This window comes from Toxorhynchites rutilus, chromosome 2 (assembly GCF_029784135.1).
Source record: "Toxorhynchites rutilus septentrionalis strain SRP chromosome 2, ASM2978413v1, whole genome shotgun sequence".
Classification (NCBI taxonomy): domain Eukaryota; kingdom Metazoa; phylum Arthropoda; class Insecta; order Diptera; family Culicidae; genus Toxorhynchites; species Toxorhynchites rutilus.
In genome coordinates, this window is record NC_073745.1 from 122903914 (window position 1) to 122923522 (window position 19609).

The window sequence follows — 19609 nt, forward strand, 5'->3', positions numbered from 1 at the left end:
TGCCAGTTCCTCTAGGAATTTAAAAATACTTTCATTTGATAGAGTTTATTTGAATGTTTTCTATCCATGTAACACTGTGACCAAATATGTTTCAATCAAGTGCTATTAACAGATGGTTATCGAGTTAGCATTAACCACTGGTGGGCTTCCAGTATCGAGGAAAATGTGGAAATATCTAATCGTTACTGAAAATAATCTGCCAGTTCCTCTGGGAATTTAAAATTACATTCATGTGAAAGATTTTATTTTAATGTTTTCTATCCATGTAACACTGTGACCAAATACATTTGGTTTTGTGATTTTTCAATCAATCGCAATTAACAGGATAGCTTCTGAAGATTATTCTTCCCCATCAGTAGGATATTTCTGTATCCAATATTGGATGCATAAAACCTTGTGCCTCCAACGTAACGCTCTCGTTTTCGAAGTTCTCCAAATATTCATTCATTCAGAATGAATTCAGATTCAACTTCAAACAAATGATCTCTAAATCAACGATAGTCCTACGCCACCCTTGCGGTTATACCATAGATATAACCCACTTCCTGTTTTTTAAATATGACTTTAGATGTATTATAAAAATATAAAAACCTGTAGAAATCCGTAGATTCGGAAAACGTTTTCGACAAATACATCACGTTTTGAAACATAACTTTCTTATATGTCGAGCTACATTTTATGATGTAGTTTGGTGGGGATGCAAATTCAGAATGGGCGATCGAAAGCGCCACACAGTAGTAATGTCCAAAACATTGCGAACAACGTGTTATTCAATTACAATTTGCCGATAAAAATTGGCAGACAAGTAAAACAAAAAATTCGAGGGGTTGTATCCGAGACACGACCGCTTAGGACGAAGGACCACGCAATCTTTTTTTTTTTAAATTTGTTGGTTTATCATTTCGAATATTATTTGCGAATACGTCGAAATTTTATAAATAACTCTTGAGTAAAAAGTTCCGGGGACCCTGAAAAGGTTTAATGGATCTTGCTCTTGCATTTGCGAAAACAATACACTAATTGGTCATATGTCGCAATTTGTTTCTTTATATCAATGCACGCATTGCACTGAGTATTTAACGAGAGGCATCTTCCGTGCATCGCCATTCAACAAGCATCAAACACGCGTCTAAAAGATGCACACAGTTGCAGCGATAAAAATGAAACATCGCGAGAATGACCGTTTATGAAAAATCGTTTCTCAACTCTCGGTCAAAACCATTAACAAAGCAAGGAGCTAGTTGCATCAGAACAGAGCCGATGTGCAACAAATACGAATGGCAACTAAACGTATTGAAGGTGTGCTATTCACATGCACAGGAAATGAACAAGTTCTAAGTTTCGCGCAACGAAAAAAAGTAACACACACAAAGCCAAATACTGATGGCTAGAAGCGATCTATAATCATGTCCACTCTTCTCTTTTTTCGCCTGCTTTGCCATGGCTCGGATGGTTGTGTTAATTGCAATGGCAGATGCACTGCAAGTAAAATATTCGCTAGCGTTCACAGCTCGAGGGGCAATATAAAACACAAAACGAGCAGAATAAGCGATCTTTGTTGTTCAGTGCACAGAAAGATTCTGAGAATTTTCCTCAGAGGAGATGCAATACTTATACGCTAGCGACTGCTTACTTACTATGCAAGGATGCAAGTTACCTTCGCAAATATTCTCTTTTCGCTATCCCCCTTCGTTGTTTCTATTCTAACGGCTGCATAAGTTGCCCTTTATTTACAGTTCTGTTCGGGAAAGAACAAAAATGGGCAGAACAAATGTATGAGAAAATGGGAATGCTTCCAATTTTCATCAATTTGAACCATTTACAGACTATGGGATTGTAATGTATAGCATATAAAACAAACCTTAGGAAATTTCCGATTCGATTGCTATGCAAATCGTTAAAATCCGTTCGTTAAGTTTATTTCATAAAAACGTGACCTGTTTTCTGATTTGGCACCTTTAATGTAAGACGTAGTCCTACGTCAAAAATAAAACCCATTTCATGCAACCCTAAACCTGGTCTGTCAATGTAACTGTCAAACTCGCACGCGCTTCGGACTGACTGATGAACAACGCCAACCCTGTGTCCGCTCGGCGGACCGCGTCGAGCCGGTGTGACGTCCGCTTTTATTTATTTATTTTTTCCACACAAACGGCAGCCCAACATGAGGCAGCAGCACACATTAAGGCAAAACGACAAAAGCAATTTTCCGCCCGACGAAACGCCGAAAGCGCGGCGTAGTTCGGTGGCGGTCAGCGGGTGCAAACATGGATGATGCACGGTTGGATTGGCGTCCACCGCTCACGAAATACACGCTCGTGTGAAATGTCTCTCCACCCGGGTCTGATTGGATCGGACCAAGAGGAGGAGAAAAGCAAAAAAAAACACGGTAATGCAATCAAATTTATGATTGCAGTCCGACGACGATGAGAGCCACGTCCGATTAACAGTCTCTGCATCGGATCATCGGCACACACCTTTCTCGGTGGTGGAGATGGGTTCAGTAGCGTGTGAAAGCTCGATAAACTCACCACTAAGTGGACAATGACACCTAATACATATATCGGAATTTCTGTAAAACTGTAAACTCAGCCGTTAACAAACGAAAGTCAAGGTTGGATGTTTACTCACCGGAATGAATGGCGCTTTCCTCCTCTTTGTCGTCTTTGGCGCGAAGAAACAAATCTCGAACCATTTCGTCTGCCTTATCACCGCATCGGATGAATTTTTCCAGCCGCGTGAAATCCAACTCCTTGACAACGACCTTCAGCATGTTCAGGTTGTCCACACTCTGATCGACGCATTTGGAGGTCAGACTCTTGAGCAGAGAGTTGCTACGCGAGAGCTTCGTTGAGTGTGTCCTTCGGATGAAGCTCAGGGATTTTTTCGGACTGAGTGCCGAATGTGGTGAAGAGGTGCTGGGGTCTGGTGACCCCCTGCTACCGGCATCCGAGGAGTAGTTGAAGGGGATTTTGGGTGTCGATTTCAGCAGGAACGAACTTTTCGGCGGGAAAGTGTTCGCTGGCGAGAGGTTCTGAGGTAATGTTTTAGACTTTTCCTTCGCCGGTGATGGCCCCAACGAAGGTTTCTCCTGTATGTTTAGGATGTTTCCTCGGCTGCGAGACTTCGTAAGCCTAATCGGAGTTGATGTGTTGCTCTGTTTCTGATGGCACGTAGCATCGTCATCGTCGATGTTGACGCTGGCATTTAAAACAATACCATATCGTTTCAGCTTGTTCTCCCGATCGCTGCTCACAAGCAACATATTGCTGGAGGAGCTGAGTGAATCATTCAAACTCCACTCGAAACTGCAGGCACTGAGATCCGGGTTGTAGATGCGTTCGAGTGAGCGCTTCAAATAGTCCTCCGTCGGATGGGAAGCCGCAGAACTGGACGATGTGACTGTTTGGGGTTCCTCCGTGGGAGCTTCATGGCAGGAGGTGTCCGTAATGAGCGGCACATAGAATGTGGAACGCCGCCGGGAGGATTCGGTTGAGGCGAATGATGTTTCAGCTGCTTGCAACATGTTTGCACTGGTTCCACACAGTGAAATGGAACACTGAAAGCTTTGTTAATTTTTTTTGCTTCTTCTTTTCGGTGGATCCCACCCGATAAGATACGCGCGCACTGATAACTGACAATAACACTATTTTCGATATTTCTGTCGCACTTTCATTTTATCTCATCTTCTGTGTATTCGATGAACTGCGGGAGGAAATGATCCATCAAATGAGGGCCACTAATCGAAAAGAATACTTGCGGGAAATTCCCATTGAAATCGGATCACAATTCTCTGTTCAACAGTTTTTATGTTATTTCACTGCGGCCATCCATACAAACAAAGGAACCGAACATTTGGGAAACATCCTCGAGGAAACAGATGGAAGTCAACATATTGACTTATTACACATATGGTTCCCTCTGGTGAACCGGTTGTTTTTTTCATCTGGATTTAGGGACAATTTGTTGAACACAAATAATGAAAAAACGAGAAGGTTACTGTTACTCTGTCTATTCATAGCAAAAGTAAACAAACATGTAACAGGGAAAGCGAGAATAGCTTCACGATCACTTTTATGACCTCGACGGCGATCTCGCTTGGTGGATATTCTTAGAGCCAAGGGCTGACGACACGGCTTTCCCACTTTCAAGCCGACGAGGTTGTCGTGATCGGTTGGAATTTCAAAATCACCCGCCCTCTGGTCCCGGGATGTATGTGTGTGACAGGATGAGAAAATAATACACGACACGCGTTTCGTCCAATTAGCAGCACCGGAAGAATGTGTGTTCGAAGTATTGATGTGACTCCGCGTGTGCTTCCTAAGATAATGCCTTCAGGATGACGTCATAGTGAAAAGAACGCATCGGGGAAAAATACATCTGTCCGGACCGGATTTGAGATGAATCACTGCCAAAGAAATGCCGTATGCATTATTCAGCATCGACAGAACCTGATCAGGCTCTTTGCTACCATAAAAGAGGGCAGGAGAACACTTGTTCAAAAGGGATGAAGTAATTGAAGAGTAGCATAAATGTTTATGATACCAATTCAATTGGTTAAATGGACGGTTGACATACACAACAAAACCAGCAGAGAATTTGAGCTCTGTTTGGGATTAGGATTATGTTGGATTGTGCCTAGGTAGGCCCTTGTTTTCCACCGTATCCTATATATTCTCATACACTTTTTCATTTCGTTATTATAGCATTAATATGATGCTGGAGCTATCTATGAGTGCACAAATAATGTTTTAGAAATTTGCCAAAAAAGCATACAATTGCATCAGCCCATCTATTTTCATGTCAGTGTGATTATTTACCTTTCAAAATCGTCGTTATGCTGAAGTGTAAATAACACACTTTGTTGGTGGTCTAAACATATCTACTGCCGTTGTGCCAACAAAGCATCATTTTCGGGAACCGTGACTTTTAGTTTTTGTTTGAAGAGAAGTACAACTGGTTGGATATCAAATGTCGTATAAAGTATATTAGAGGAACAAAGTGCGACATAGAAAATTTTGAATGTGTTTGAAACGCTGTAACATCGTTATAAATAAACAAATGAAGATAAAACATGCATAATTTTCAAAGTACATGTTTCTGGAATATTATACTTTAATACTTTTTTTAAATTGTAAAATTTTGTAAATAAAGAAAAGGAAAAAAATCATTTTTTCTTTTTTTTTCAAAGTTTTTTCTAAGCACAAAAAATAAATTTCAAGCCAAGTCATTAACAAATCTTCTTATTCTTCTTCAGTGGCTAGAGTTCTAAGAGGCGCAGTATCAATGAAGTCTGTATAAGGTCCAATTATTGCTATGATGAAAAACTAAATTATTAAAATTTTTACATCAATTCAATTCAAAAATTCAAAATTCAAAAAAGGGTTTTTTTTTGTATTGTAAAGAAAGCTAATGTAATTTTACAAATAGCTTAGCAAGTACTTTAGATAACTGGTGAATTTTTAGATCAACGGATCCCCAAACTCCCTCGAAAATTTCATATTGATATGTTCAGTTGTTTTGCGTTCCGAATTGGTCAATGTTTTGCGTGAATAAGAGGATCAGTTGACACGTTGAGCCCCGTGTCTGTCCCTGACATTGAATTTTCCGTCTAATTCGCGACGATTTCATGGGACTGACTTTTCGTTTGAGAAGTGTCGGCACTCGGAACGACGTTAGAAAAATATAAAATGATTTTAGAAAAGGCCATTATCGAACCATTTTTGACTGGTAAACTGGTGAATTTTTAGATCAACGGATCCCCAAACTCCCTCGAAAATTTCATATTGATATGTTCAGTTGTTTTGCGTTCCGAATTGGTCAATGTTTTGCGTGAATAAGAGGATCAGTTGACACGTTGAGCCCCGTGTCTGTCCCTGACATTGAATTTTCCGTCTAATTCGCGACGATTTCATGGGACTGACTTTTCGTTTGAGAAGTGTCGGCACTCGGAACGACGTTAGAAAAATATAAAATGATTTTAGAAAAGGCCATTATCGAACCATTTTTGAATGACTCAACAAGTGATATCAAACCAAAGCCATGGATGTAGTGCAAAATGAAAAAAAAATAATACAAACAATCCTGAATCACCCCTCCATCATCCATTCTTTACGATTACGATAACGTTCGATTCATTCGGTTTTCCAAAAAAAGAAACATGACCAAAGAAACTGCGTTGTGGAAATTTTACGAATATAATTTCAATTAATTGAAATTATTAATTAATGCCACAATTCATTTTACATAGAGAAATGACTCATCTCATCTCACTATGTTTACAAAAGGTCATTTCATGTCTATAGGATCCAGTGAATTCCAACAACGAAAAGCTATACAAGCATGATTACAGTCAGATATAGCATTTCAGACATTACTTTTTTAATGTGCCGAAGATGGAAGTTACTTACCGGAAATTGAAACATTATTGATGAAATAAGAATCCATCACTGAACAGAAACAAAATTCTGAAGATTAATAGCTACCATTTAAAGAAAATTACCCAGAATAATTCAGTGGTAATATTATTTGATTATTTGATCGACATTACGGACTTGAAGACCCCATCAACAGACTCTGTTCGCGTTGAAACCGTGAATAAAGGTTTGGGAATGGCTTTTTTAAAACTACAAGTTGTTCGAGTGAAAGTGACAAAGAAGAAGTTAGGCATCTTTCAAACCATTGATTCTGCAACAACACTACAAACATCCAGTTTTGTTACTTCTTTTTCAGCAGTGGTGAAAACTGTCACCAGAATTGTCAAACCATGACAATTCCTAACGTCTACGTTTGCTGGAAACTTAGAAAAATCTTCAGATGAAACTATGACAAATACAGACTATTGACGAACACTTTATATTGTTGTTTGATAAAGGAAAGAAACAATGGAAGAATGTTTTACATTGTTTTGTTAGACATTACACTGTTCGTGGCCAAACAAAATCTTCCTTCCACAAGACACGATGATAAATCGCTGAATAAATGTAACTTCTTTGAACTAGTTAAATGATTCTTCAAAAATAAATACGTAGAAGTTTCGGGTGACCACGTTAAGGAAAACATAGTCTCGGACATCAAGGTGGATAAATATCACGGCGTTATGTTGGGCCTGATATATCTCACAAAGACCAAATGTCTGCCATTATTCGCTATGGGAAAACTTGCAACCGAAAAGTTAAAGTTGAAGAGGCGTCCATGGGGTTTTTTCCCATTGAAGGGCAAAAATGTTGCGAATTTGTACGACGAAATCATGAAGGGCTTGAAAGCAAAAACATATACATCATGATGTGTATACCACAGGGTTACAACAAAGTATTGGTGATGTCCGGGATACAAGGTTGTGTTCAAGCCTCGATACCCATGAAAATTTATGACGTAGGTCAGTTGTTTCTGTATTAAATATAAATGAGATGGTTAGGAGCGAAACATATTATGTTTATCACAAGAGCGATTCGAACAACGCCAATCGTAATAATTCTCCGCTACATTGTCTCTAGCATACGAGTGTGTATACCATCTTACCATCTCAATATTACTTCATACAGAAACATAACTGACTTATACCACGAATTTCTATAGGTTCGTACTGCGCTGTTGAATAGGTGCGCAGACCACTCTCTTAATCTACATAGATTCCAGCATTCTTTTATGATCAATGCGATATGCGAATGTAGTCTCATGAATGGGATGTACCGCTGAAAGATTTGTCCACAGTATGAGCGATTATAATTTCGTCCCCTTTGCACATTTAAGGTGTGCAAAACAGATGGATGAAGCAAAAATTTACCTGTAGGAGAAAGGGCTGACCATGCACAGAGTTCCTGTAAAGCTTAAGACCGTGGAACTCTTCATTGACGAATACCTCCACAAATTAAAGGATCAGTCCATAAGACATACGAAATTTGAAAGCATCGAAAATCGACAAATCCACCAAAAACGCGCTAGATTCAAGGAACCAGTCGATATATGTATCGGTTTCATTTCGAACCTTAAACTCGTTAAGAGCTATTCGAGATCGGCTTTGTCGTAATTTTACACAAGGAATTCGATGGTCTTGTCAGTTAAAATCGAAATAGCAAAGATGATTGATTTTGAAAAAACAGAAAGTGGGTTATATCTATGATATAACCGCAATGGTGACGTAGGACTATCGTTGATTCAGTGATCCTTTGTTTGAAGTTGAATCTGAATCCATTCTGAATGGATGAATAAATGAATATTTGTAGGACTTCGAAAACGAGAGCGTTACGTTGGTACAAGGTACAAGGTTTTATGCATCCAATATTGGATACGAAAATATCCTACTGATAATCTTCAGAAGCTATCCTGTTAATTGCGATTGATTGAAAAATCACAAAACCAAATGTATGGATAGAAAACATTCAAATAAACTCTTTCACATGAATGTAATTTTAAATTCCCAGAGGAACTGGCAGATTATTTTCAGTAACGATTAGATATTTGCACATTTTCCTTGATACTGGAAGCCCACCAGTGGTTAATGCTAACTCGATAAACTTCTGGTAATAGCACTTGATTGAAACATATTTGGTCACAGTGTTACATGGATAGAAAACATTCAAATAAACTCTTTCACATGAATGTAATTTTAAATTCCCAGAGGAACTGGCAGATTATTTTCAGTAACGATTAGATATTTCCACATTTTCCTCGATCCTGGAAGCCCACCATGCTAATGCTAACTCGATAACCATCTGTTAATAGCACTTGATTGAAACATATTTGGTCACAGTGTTACACGGATAGAAAACATTCAAATAAACTCTTTCACATGAACGTATTTTGAAATCCCCAGAGGAACTGGCAGATTATTTTCCGGATCTTTCTCGATGTTGAATGGCATTCAAACGGGAAGAATTCCGCGCGTGTATGTGTGTGTGTGTGTGTGTAGCGGCTGCTTCGAGATCTTCCCGGGGAATCGTTTGTGGCATCACTCTCCTCCTGATGGATTCATGTCTGGCCTAAGGTGCACAAACAGGCTCTTGGTGACACCGTTCATCCGTGCTTTCATGATAAACGAAGAGCTTCACCACAACAGCGACAACATGCTCCAATCGCTGTTCAATTAGAACTGAGTGGATTTCCGAGCGGCGCTCGCTTATATACCGATTGGTGATTTCAATAGCCTGTTTTGAAAGCAATTTTAAGACTATTGAAACAAGTTTTTGGATCAAAAAGTAACAAGTATAGAACGCGTAGACATTTTATCTTTCGAATGAAGTGTTTATCAAACCATTTCGTTCAGTTGTTTAGGAGCTATTAACGCTCAAAATCTCGGTCTCCGGCGTAACGCTTTCGTTTTCGAAACTTTGATTTTATTTTATTTTTTTTTTATCTGTATTATAGTGATTTTCAACTCATTTGGCTGGTTCGTCACTTTTTACTTCCATTTTTGGAAGAATGTCGGGAGTGAGAATTGAACTCGTGACCTTTAGCGTGAGAGGCATGGATGTTACCACTACGCCAGATCGCCTCCACACTTTGATTTTACACCCTGGTATAGAAATGAAAGACGTAGTCCTACGTCAAAAAGTTATTAATTATTTTGCTTCAATCAAGGCCCGAAGTGTACGTTTCTGATGTTTGCAATAAATTTTGATTAAGTGTAATTTTTGAACCGTACAAAACAATTTGAATCAGTTTGTACTGTATTGAATAAAATTGAATTGTTTAACCTATTTTAAGGTTTTACAGAAAAACTTAAAACAGGGGCATCCAGACACTTTCGCACCGGGTGCAAAAACTTCACTCAACACCACTGGAGAATACACAAGCAAACTGCGGTCCCATATGATCAAGTGGCTAGGATAACTGGCTTTGGAAACGATTGAATCGAAAGATTTAAGGTCTCGGTTGGCGAATAAACAAAGAAGGTGCCAAGCTGCAATTGTTCTCGGGAAAGAATATGAAAGAGTTCTTCATGGTAAGATGAAGCTGTTCATTTACAAGGCATAGCGCCAGCAGTCATTAACAGTATCATCCTCTCATCCATAGCCAGCGGCATCGGGCGCACATCAGCCTTAGATATAATTGATTTCTCTGGTACAGATTAGATCATTTTATTCGTCCATATCGACCTTTTTATAAAGATCACTTAATCCTATACCACAGACCATTCCCTTTGGCATTGGTGCCTGCTGCGTGTGTTGGAAACATACATTTATTACAGTATCCATGTGTATAAGAATATATTGGGCACTGTGTAGAAATCAAGATATGATTCGAAGGGTTCCAATAACTGTTTCCTATCAGATGGACATGAGAGGCGCAAAGCAGATGGTTTTCAACATAAAAATGCGCGCTATACCACTATTATTTCATGTTCGATAATATTACGCGAGGTAAATTACTCTCTTTACTCTTCCTATGCCTAACAATGTAACGTATTTGGGGTATAATCCTGTACACACAGCAATGGTTATGCTTACAAAGCCATTTCCAAACTGCTGCCCGCCTCTAAATAGCAACAAAGCTAGATCGCCGATTTTGATAACGAACCGTATGAAGAACATGAGCTAATTCATACAAAAAATAACAATAATCTGACACTCCCCAGACCGGGCCCTTCACAATGATTTCGATCAAACCGTTGATTGTTGCGTCCCGCCTTGCCTTCCCCCGTCAAAACACAGTCCACTTTAAATAGGTTCAGAGCTCCGGTTAACATCGTCACCGGTTTTAGGATTAGGAATGCGTCGTTTAAGTTAGATGCTGAGCTTGCGATAAACTGAGTTCAAATCGTGACACTATTCGCAACCACCTTTGTGTGGAAATTTCCACACAAGCGTTCTTTTTCGATTTAACATTCATAATGCACTTGAAGCTTCAATTTTTCACGTCATCGATTCCATTAGTTGCCACATAGGCGTCTGATTGGTTCCGTCATCTTCGTTACTCAAGAGATTATAATCACTTGATTACTTCTCAGTTCGCCCCATCGCACTTTCATCCATGTAGAAACAATAATTCTCCGTCGCAGAAGTATTTTCTTTGGTGATCGCACTTGAACCAAGAATTGCTGCTGATGATGGTTGAAGATGATTTTTTATGATCGCGCTTGCTTGGCGTCTCCAACAGCGACGACGAAGATCGTCACAATCTCCCAAGGTAAAACAAGGCATGGGAGAGCAACAACGGGCAGCATCAGTACACCAAACACGTAAAAACAGCCACTAACGAACGAGACATATGTATGCTATTCCGTGTAAGTTCTTGCCACGCCAGTCACACCAACAACAGCGCGATCACTTCCAATATCACTTCTCTTCTTTAGCTCCGGGAGTTCAACTCAGAGCATGCAGCAGCATAGGCAGCAACCCAGAAGTGATCGCGACACATACACAGAACTCACTTCAGCACAGTAATCATGTCTCGGATGGGGGCAAAAAAAGTTGTTAGTTGATCGGTGCGAAAAAACCGGATCCACAAGTTGCATGGAATTTCTTGATGCTTTATTCCACTCGCGTGTTCTTGCGAGATTGCGCTTCAAGAAATTCTCTTTCCAATTAACATTTTTGATTTCATTTTCTATATTTAACCATTGATTTGCTCGCACACATTCTTTTCACTCATTGAACTTACAGAAAACAGTAATTTTCCCCATTCATAAAACGATGTTTGTATCGCCGTCGATGAAGTATGAATAAATCCACTTTTCTGTTACAAATTCATAACACCACACACGCGAATTAGGAAACGATTCAAATAATCTCTAAACTGTAACCGAAATAAATACAATACAACCTCGCGCGACCGCTAAAAACACAGCAAAGGGTCACACAACACTCGTATGCTCGAACGCTGTGACACGCGATATGCTACCGATAAATTCTCCAGCTCAACTGACACTAACGAGACGCATCAACATTTCGCTCTCAACCAGCCCGGAGAGCTTGCTTGTTGCAGTGAATGGAACAGTGTGCGTACGAGCGAATGGGCTGAGTTATGCTCGCAACGAGGGGTCCTCTTTGAGAATGTTATTGATCCCATGTGTAATAGCGTTAGATAAGTTTGGACAAAAAAAGTCGGTGAATAGAAAAGGGGGGCTTTGGGGGGCTATGACATTTGCGGCTGAGTTAGTTACCAGAACGAGGTGTCTGGTATGGTACAAAAATTATCTTACATCTATAGTGTCTAGCAAAAGTTCAGTATTTCAATTGACGAATTTACCGAAAGCTGCATCAGATCACGCAACACCTACATTGGGGCTCAGAACCCCAAGAGTGATGATGTTTGTATTTTTACGCGCTTCCGGTCGTGTTTATTTTTTGTTAATTTCTATTCAAATTCATCAGTCAGTAAAAGAGAAGAAAGTTATATTTTGTATATTTACAATGGTTTTACGTGATTGAATCAAAGTCATTGATACTCTTCGAAATTTTTAAGTTTGACAGCGCATAAAGGTTTTTGAGTACTAACTTCCGGACATTTTTCAGAAGCTCATGCTGTGAATAATGTCGATACAGTTGATATCATATTAAGTTTGTTGATATCATTGATTATTCAGATGGTTCTGTTCGGCCGATGCGAGAAGAATCTGCAGTATTTGAAGCACAACATATGCCACCCATCATTTGCCTAATAAAAAAAAATTATAGGAGGTTGTGTCCAAGATACGACCGCATTGTTGACGTAGAACTACGCTGTTATTTTATATAAGTCGCTTGTTTATATATTCGGATATTATTCTATAATGCTGTGAAATTTTAGAAACAACTGCTTAGTGGAATAATCTCTGAAATAGTATTGTCTCAAAGGAATCGCACCTCTAGGCATCGTTCGTACAACGCAAACCAAGCGCCAAATAAGCGTTCGCCATAGCATGCATACAGAGCCATACATTGGTGGCTTGAAACTACTAGGAATATAAACCATTCTTATCATTTTGCGCTATTCTCAAAAGAAACGCTTCTGTTAATATTACTGGTCTCGAAAAGTTCCATTACTTTCTCATGCTCGAAAGAAGCGCAGCTGTCACCCTTAGTGGAGAAAGTTTTGCCACTGGCAAGCGAAATCTAATCACATACAAAATTCCAGAACGACATCTACTACTTTGTGACTAAACAAGCGAAATAAACTCTTTTTGTTAATAACAACCTCGAAAACAGTAGCAATGCTTCATTATGATCAATATTAGCGCAAATGCAATCGTAGTTGAAGGCAGTTTTGCGACTGGCACGCGAACCCAAATAACTTATAACATTCCAGTAAGACATTCAATATGTTTGGTTTTCCCCAAATAATTTTTTTGCGCACAACCTTTACGCCTGATTCGCCATAACGTCAGTTTAATGCATTGATGCATTCTCAAAGGCTCCAACGAAGCCCTTATGATGACGAAAAAAACAATGTTAACTGCTTGGAAAAAGACTGAATTATGCCACACAGCTTGTACTCTGCTGTAACACCCATCGATGCGAATTCGCTGATGAGTTTGTCAAGACCTTCACCACCAGCGGGGGAAGCTTGATTTTGGTTGCTGCCTGGGTAATGGCGTTTACATTTTCGACCGATGCGCCGAAATCGCCTACTTCGATGTTGTTCGATGCGGTGTCACACTCGCGAAGGCTCGGTTCAGTGCGAGCGCTTTTCACTGCACCAACATCGCGTGCATCATTAGATGACGTTTGCCTCGAAATTTTATTGCCCTCTGGCAATGCGTTCGTTTTTTGCAGGGCTCAAGCCTGCCTTCCTTTCCTTCTTGCTCATCACACACTACGCGAAGCGTCCAATTTATGACGCGGAAAGAAAAGCACACAATACGAATAACGCGAAAAACGAACAGAAAAACCAAACGACGATATCCAAGTTGAATTACCACTGGTGGGGTCCAATCTTAGATCGAAGCGCAGCGAAAGCAAAGTGAACTGAATTGCTCAACAGTCCAATGCCGAATGAAAGTTTGCCTCAGCGAGATCCACTGTTTATACTCTAGGCAAGTATTCCCCTTCATTCTTCTACTTTTCCTTTGTTCACGGAGACTTTAAATCCTACGATTTCCCCTCCGTTGGTCGTCGATAAGTTGCTCGTTATTGAAAGCTCTGTTCGGGAAAGCACACAAATGGACAGAACAAATGTATGGGAAAATGGAAACGCTTAAAGTTTTCATGAATTTTAACCCTTTACAAACCAGGGGATTCTAACGTATAGCATATTAAACAAATCTTACGGAATTTCCGATTCGTTTAGTATGTAAATCGCCAAAATCCGTTCGCGGCAAAAATAGTTATTAACGTTAACTTTATTTCATAAAAACGTGACCTGTTTTCTGATTTGGCACCCTTAATGAAAGACGTAGTTCTACGTCAAAATGTAAATAACAACACTGATACCAAACCATTTTCCATATGTTCTGAATGAAACAATGATGAATTCCTAAACTTTTCAGCGTAAACCGCAAATTTGAAATAAATAATGGATGGGTTATATCTATGAACGCAAAGTTGACATGGGACTGGCTTAGTAATCATTTGTTTGTATTGATTAAATCATTGATTGAATGAAACAATTCTCGAATTCAATTGAATTGAACATATTTGGTATGTAAGCAATTTGAACAAACGCCATGTAATGTAAGGCTCATTGATTTTGAAGGCTGTGTTAAGGAACACATATCGAGGGGAGCAAAAGTTGCCCAACTTGCATGTATTTGCAATGTCAATTTTCCCAGGTACCTTGGTTTAAATGGCTGTGTTAGGGAACACATGTCGGTGGGAACAAAAATTCCCTCAACTTGCATGTATTTGCAATAATAATTTCCCCAGGCACCTTGGTTTTGATTGCTGTGTTGGGAAAACCGTAAATTGGGCCAATCAAAACGGGGCAGTTAAGGCGTTTAGATAGCGCATGACATTTTACAGTTATTCAATTGCTTATCTCATGAAAAATATAATTTTATTAATTGTAATCGATGTGTAGAAATATTCCTATCAATTGATGCAAACATCATTCCAATCTATTAGCATATGTTCGAGTTATAAGTATTCGAAATCTTTCATTTTTCCTGCATGTTCTGTGTTTAGATTTTCATTTTACCCCTCATATATTCCAGTTAGACGTAGTACCACATCAAAAGTTTTTTTTTTAATTCAAACGAATTTCAAACCAAAATCATCGTTTTACTTGCTGCGCCATCTGGTTGTAAATGTAGCGTGAATTCGTCAATTGCATTTTTTTCTGTTTTTACACGTTTATGAATATAATTTTAATAAAAATAATTACGTTTGATGTCACAGTTTTTGGCGTAGGATTACGTCTTTCGGGAACATATTGGGGTACAAATTGAAAATCGAAAATCGAGTACATTGTGAAAATTGTCCAATTTTAAACGCTTATTGCTCAGTCATTTCTTGATGGATTTTTGCGTCAATTGATCTCGACACTCCATATTTTTTTTATATTGAAGAAAATAATATATGTTATGAAACTAATTATTGAACAATTGGAAAATCTCAACCCCTATCCTAACGGCAATACCCACTTTTGATTGGTCGAAATTGACGACACATGCGGCGGTTCCCCAACAGAGACATCAAAACCAAGCTGTCTGGGGGAAATCGGTTTGCAAATACATGAATGTAGGGGAAACCATTGTTCCCGCCGAAATGTATTCACTAACAGAGACGTCAAAACCAAGCTGCCTGGAGGAAATCGACATTGCAAATATATGCAAGTCGGGGGCATTTTTGTATTGAAGGTAAGGTGAGTGATACGAATAATTTGAACAAATAAAATTTAAATTTGGAACTTTAATGTTGATTGCTTTGTGAAATTTCATATCAATAACCGATCGTATATTGTGAAAAATATAGCACAAGTGTAAGTGTAAAATTGTATATGGTAGCAGTTGTGTTAAAAATGACTTGATATATGAAACGATTTATTTCAATTCTCATAAATGAAAACCAAGGTGTGTTCCCGCTCGAGAATGGGTCGTTCGATTTAAGCTGTCTGTTTTGTTGTGTTCATTTTCACCCAAGGAAAGTTTGTACAGCATGAAAAATAGTAGAAAATGTGATTTCCCATATGCTCTACATATAGTATTAGGTGTTGTTAGTCCAATTAAAATTCGCGTTAGGTTGAATAAACACTTAGAAAGTAAAAATTATAAAAGAAAATTACTTTCTCCATTCCAAGTATGTTTTCTCTACATGTTTTGTACTGATGAGAAAAATTGATGATTGTGTTCGGTATTGGTAATTATCTTATATTATCTTATATATTGGTGAGTTTTTTTTCTTTACTACATCCATACATATCACAGGAGGTATCTTGTCTAGGATCACAGAGGGCGGTTTTCATCATATCTCGTTCCACTTCGGTATCTTTTATCTTATACGCACCATCTAAAGACTGTTTACCATCCTTCTGTCATCATCACTCGATCAACACTGGTCGAGTGAATAAACAATACCCAACAACCAAACAAAACGGTCCTGTTCAGGGCCATCAAATCATTATCAAAAAGTTTAACGAGGTAATTCTTCAAACATATCCAAAATCAACAGACCACCTAACGGAATCCTACGTCGACTATGCGGTCGTGTCTCGGACACAACCCTCCTGTGACTTTTTGGACATAATGCTGTCTTAAGCTATTTGGACATGTATTAAGGAAATAGATCTTCTCATTTCTTCTCCCTGAACGCAGCTAAATTTGCAATTTTTCTGTGCTACAATAACTATTTCATGAACTTTCTCGTTTAGACGAATTTCGTTACAGTTGGAAATCGAGCTTGAAAATATATTTCGTGGTTTACGGAAATATATTTTCATTTTATCGAAACCGTTTTTCTGCTTTTCCACATTTTTTTGTAAAGAAAGCAATAGCTCATTAAATAAATTCCCAGTCCCAGAAATATCTTTTGTGCCATCACTTGAAAGACTTTCTCATAAAACAGTAGGTTGAACAATACTAATTTGTCAGATCGACGCCGCCCTAGATTTTGGTACTATCTACAACAGTTTCTCTTCTCTAACCACGGCTTGAACATCATGCAGGAATGTCTCGACGTTTCTCAATTTTTTTCAAATTGCATTCCGAATCTAGAGCCTCACGCTGTCAGGCGAATATAATTTTATAAATTTTAAAACTTCTGGTTGAAGATTATTTTAATTGAAATTTAAAAATAATTCTCTGCTCCTGGCTCCTATAGTTATTAAAAAAAACTATAGACAATTGGAGAACGACCATTGATCGATTTTATTGATTGGTTTTGTAGAATCTCTTAAAGATGTTTGAGTCATGGTTTATCCTTCACTTCACGAGAATAATACGACGAGCATGAGAACAATGAGCATGCATCGTAAGCGTTATTTTCCTCCTTGGTGTTATAGCTATAACGGTTTTAATTGACACACACGCGTTCACGGGCGATCAAAGAATCCGTTTGTCTTAAAAATAGTAAATATGCATCATAAGAATCCGTTCGTCGCAAAAATAGTTATTATGTTAACTTTATTTCATAAAAACGTGAACTGTATTTTGGTTTAGCCCTCCTAATGGAAGAGGAAGCCCTACTGTAGCCCTACTAAACCTGTGACAATGGAAGTATATTTTTTTTTATTCTACAAAATTTGACCATGTTTGTAATCAAAGTTTTGTTTAGGTTTATATCGATTTTTAGCTGAATTATTACAAAACAATATTTCAGTCTGAATTTGAAAAATAAAATAAATACTTAGTATGTTCGAAATATGACTTAAGTGTGCATTTAATATAACATTGTAAAACAATTAAAAGTCCGTGAATTCGAAAATATGTTCATATTTACACAAAAAAGGCATCTTTGAACGCCATAGACAGAATGATTTTAGTAGCAGCTCGGTTACTACTGCAAGCGGTCAAGTTCTCGCATTCACGAGTAGGACCAAATACGAAGTCAGAGGTTCCCTCTATGACAATGTAATAGAAATCGCAAAATCGAAATGTTTTATGCTCCCACTCGGTGCAACATGCATTCACACATCAGCAGAAAAACAAGCAACTAACGCATATGTTCAAGGAGTCCAGATGTTGTGCGCACAAGCCGCGCGAACGATTGGCACAACACAAGCACAGGCAAAATTAAAAAAGTCACAGGAGGGTTGTGTCCGAGACACGACCGCATAGTTGACGTAGGATTCCATTAGGCAATCTGTTGTAAGTTGATTTTGGATATGTTTGAAGAAAATCGTTAAACTCTTTGATAATGATTCTGTGGCCTGAGAAGGGCCGTTTTGTTTGGTTGTTGGATATTGTTCTTGAGCGGGAACACACTTTGGTTTGACTTATGACTTATATTAAGTCATTTTTAACAGAACTGCTACTATACGCAATTTTACTCTTACTTGTTCTAAATTTTTCACAATACACGATCAGTCATTGATATGACATCTCACGAAGCAACCAACACTAAAGCTTCAAATTTAAATTGTATTTCCTAGAATTAATCATATCACTCACCTTACTTGCAATATAAAAATGTCGCCGGCAGCTTGGTTTTGATTTCTCTGTTAGTGAACATATTTCGGTAGGAACAAAAGCTCCCCCTATTTTAATGTATTTGCTATGCCGATTTCCCCCAGGCAGCTTGGTTTTAATGTCTCTGTTAGGGACTCGCCGCATGTGTCGTCAATTTCGACCAATTAGAAGTGGGTATTTCCGTTAGGATAGGGGTTGAGATTTTTCAATTGGTCGATATTTAGTTCCATGACACATATTATTTTCTTCAATATAAAAAATTGTTATGGAGTGCCGAAATCGATTGACGCAAAAATTTCATCAATCCTTCATGGAATGACTGAGCAATAAGCGTTTGAAATTGGACAATTTCAACGATGTGCTCGATTCTCGATTCTCTTGGCTTGGTTAATTTTGCCTCGGCATTACATTACTTGTTTGTTTTGATGGCATAGCTAAGGAAGCATAGCCCGTTTAAAACGTGGAATTTTCATTCAGATAATGCTTGACATATCCTGTTATTTTAAAGGTTTGTATACCTTTTTTATTGTAAAAAAATTGAATATTTCCATTCGATTGACGCAACATTTCTGAGATTCATCAAGATTTGGTCATGTTATATGCGTCCAAAATCTTCCATTTTCTCACTAATTTTCAGATTTCCAATTTACACCATATTCCCTCCTGATCAAGGTAGTTCTACGTTATAAAAATAAAAATGAAAATATTGTCAAAGACGAATGTATTGCAAGTTTCAAAGACTCCGTTAAATAAAAATTGAGTCAGTTGAATATAAATTAAGTAATTATTGAAGTCTATATTTCATTAGGATGTTTTGCAGTTTGAAAAGTGATTAGATGTCGAAAGGAAAAATCTGGAATACTATGAATAGTCAATCAAAATATACTTTTTAGCTTCAAGCACCTATATCGGTGTCTTGTTGACTAAATAAAAAAAAAACAAACAAGATACGATCAAACACTTCGCTTGAGTTGAAGATCTTGTTTACAATCATCGGATGCTGCAATTGCCAAATCGATTAACTCCATAAAACAAGATGTTGAGAAAAAATATGATAATATATTATAAACAAAATATGATATTATATTATAATATCATATTTTTTTCTCAACATCTTGGCAAAAGGCA

At 38.2% G+C, this 19609-nt stretch overlaps 1 protein-coding gene across 10 annotated transcripts in view; it reads right to left on the bottom strand.

The window, feature by feature from the left end:
* The window catches only part of LOC129764826 (ras GTPase-activating protein raskol), a 355896-nt gene that overhangs the window by 66546 nt on the left and 269741 nt on the right, over positions 1-19609 (bottom strand). Inside the window, exons 1-2 of one of the 10 annotated variants that reach the window (XM_055764329.1) lie at positions 11602-11856; positions 2632-3705 (exon numbers count right to left, since the gene is read on the bottom strand). The exons of 7 other annotated variants lie outside the window; for them this stretch is intronic. In XM_055764329.1, coding sequence (XP_055620304.1) covers positions 2632-3526 — 895 coding nt within the window. In that variant the 5' untranslated portion in view covers positions 3527-3705; positions 11602-11856. Of the gene's footprint in view, positions 1-2631; positions 3756-11601; positions 11857-19609 lie in introns of those variants that run through there. 2 more of the 10 variants (XM_055764330.1, XM_055764338.1) reach the window with 2 other exon arrangements.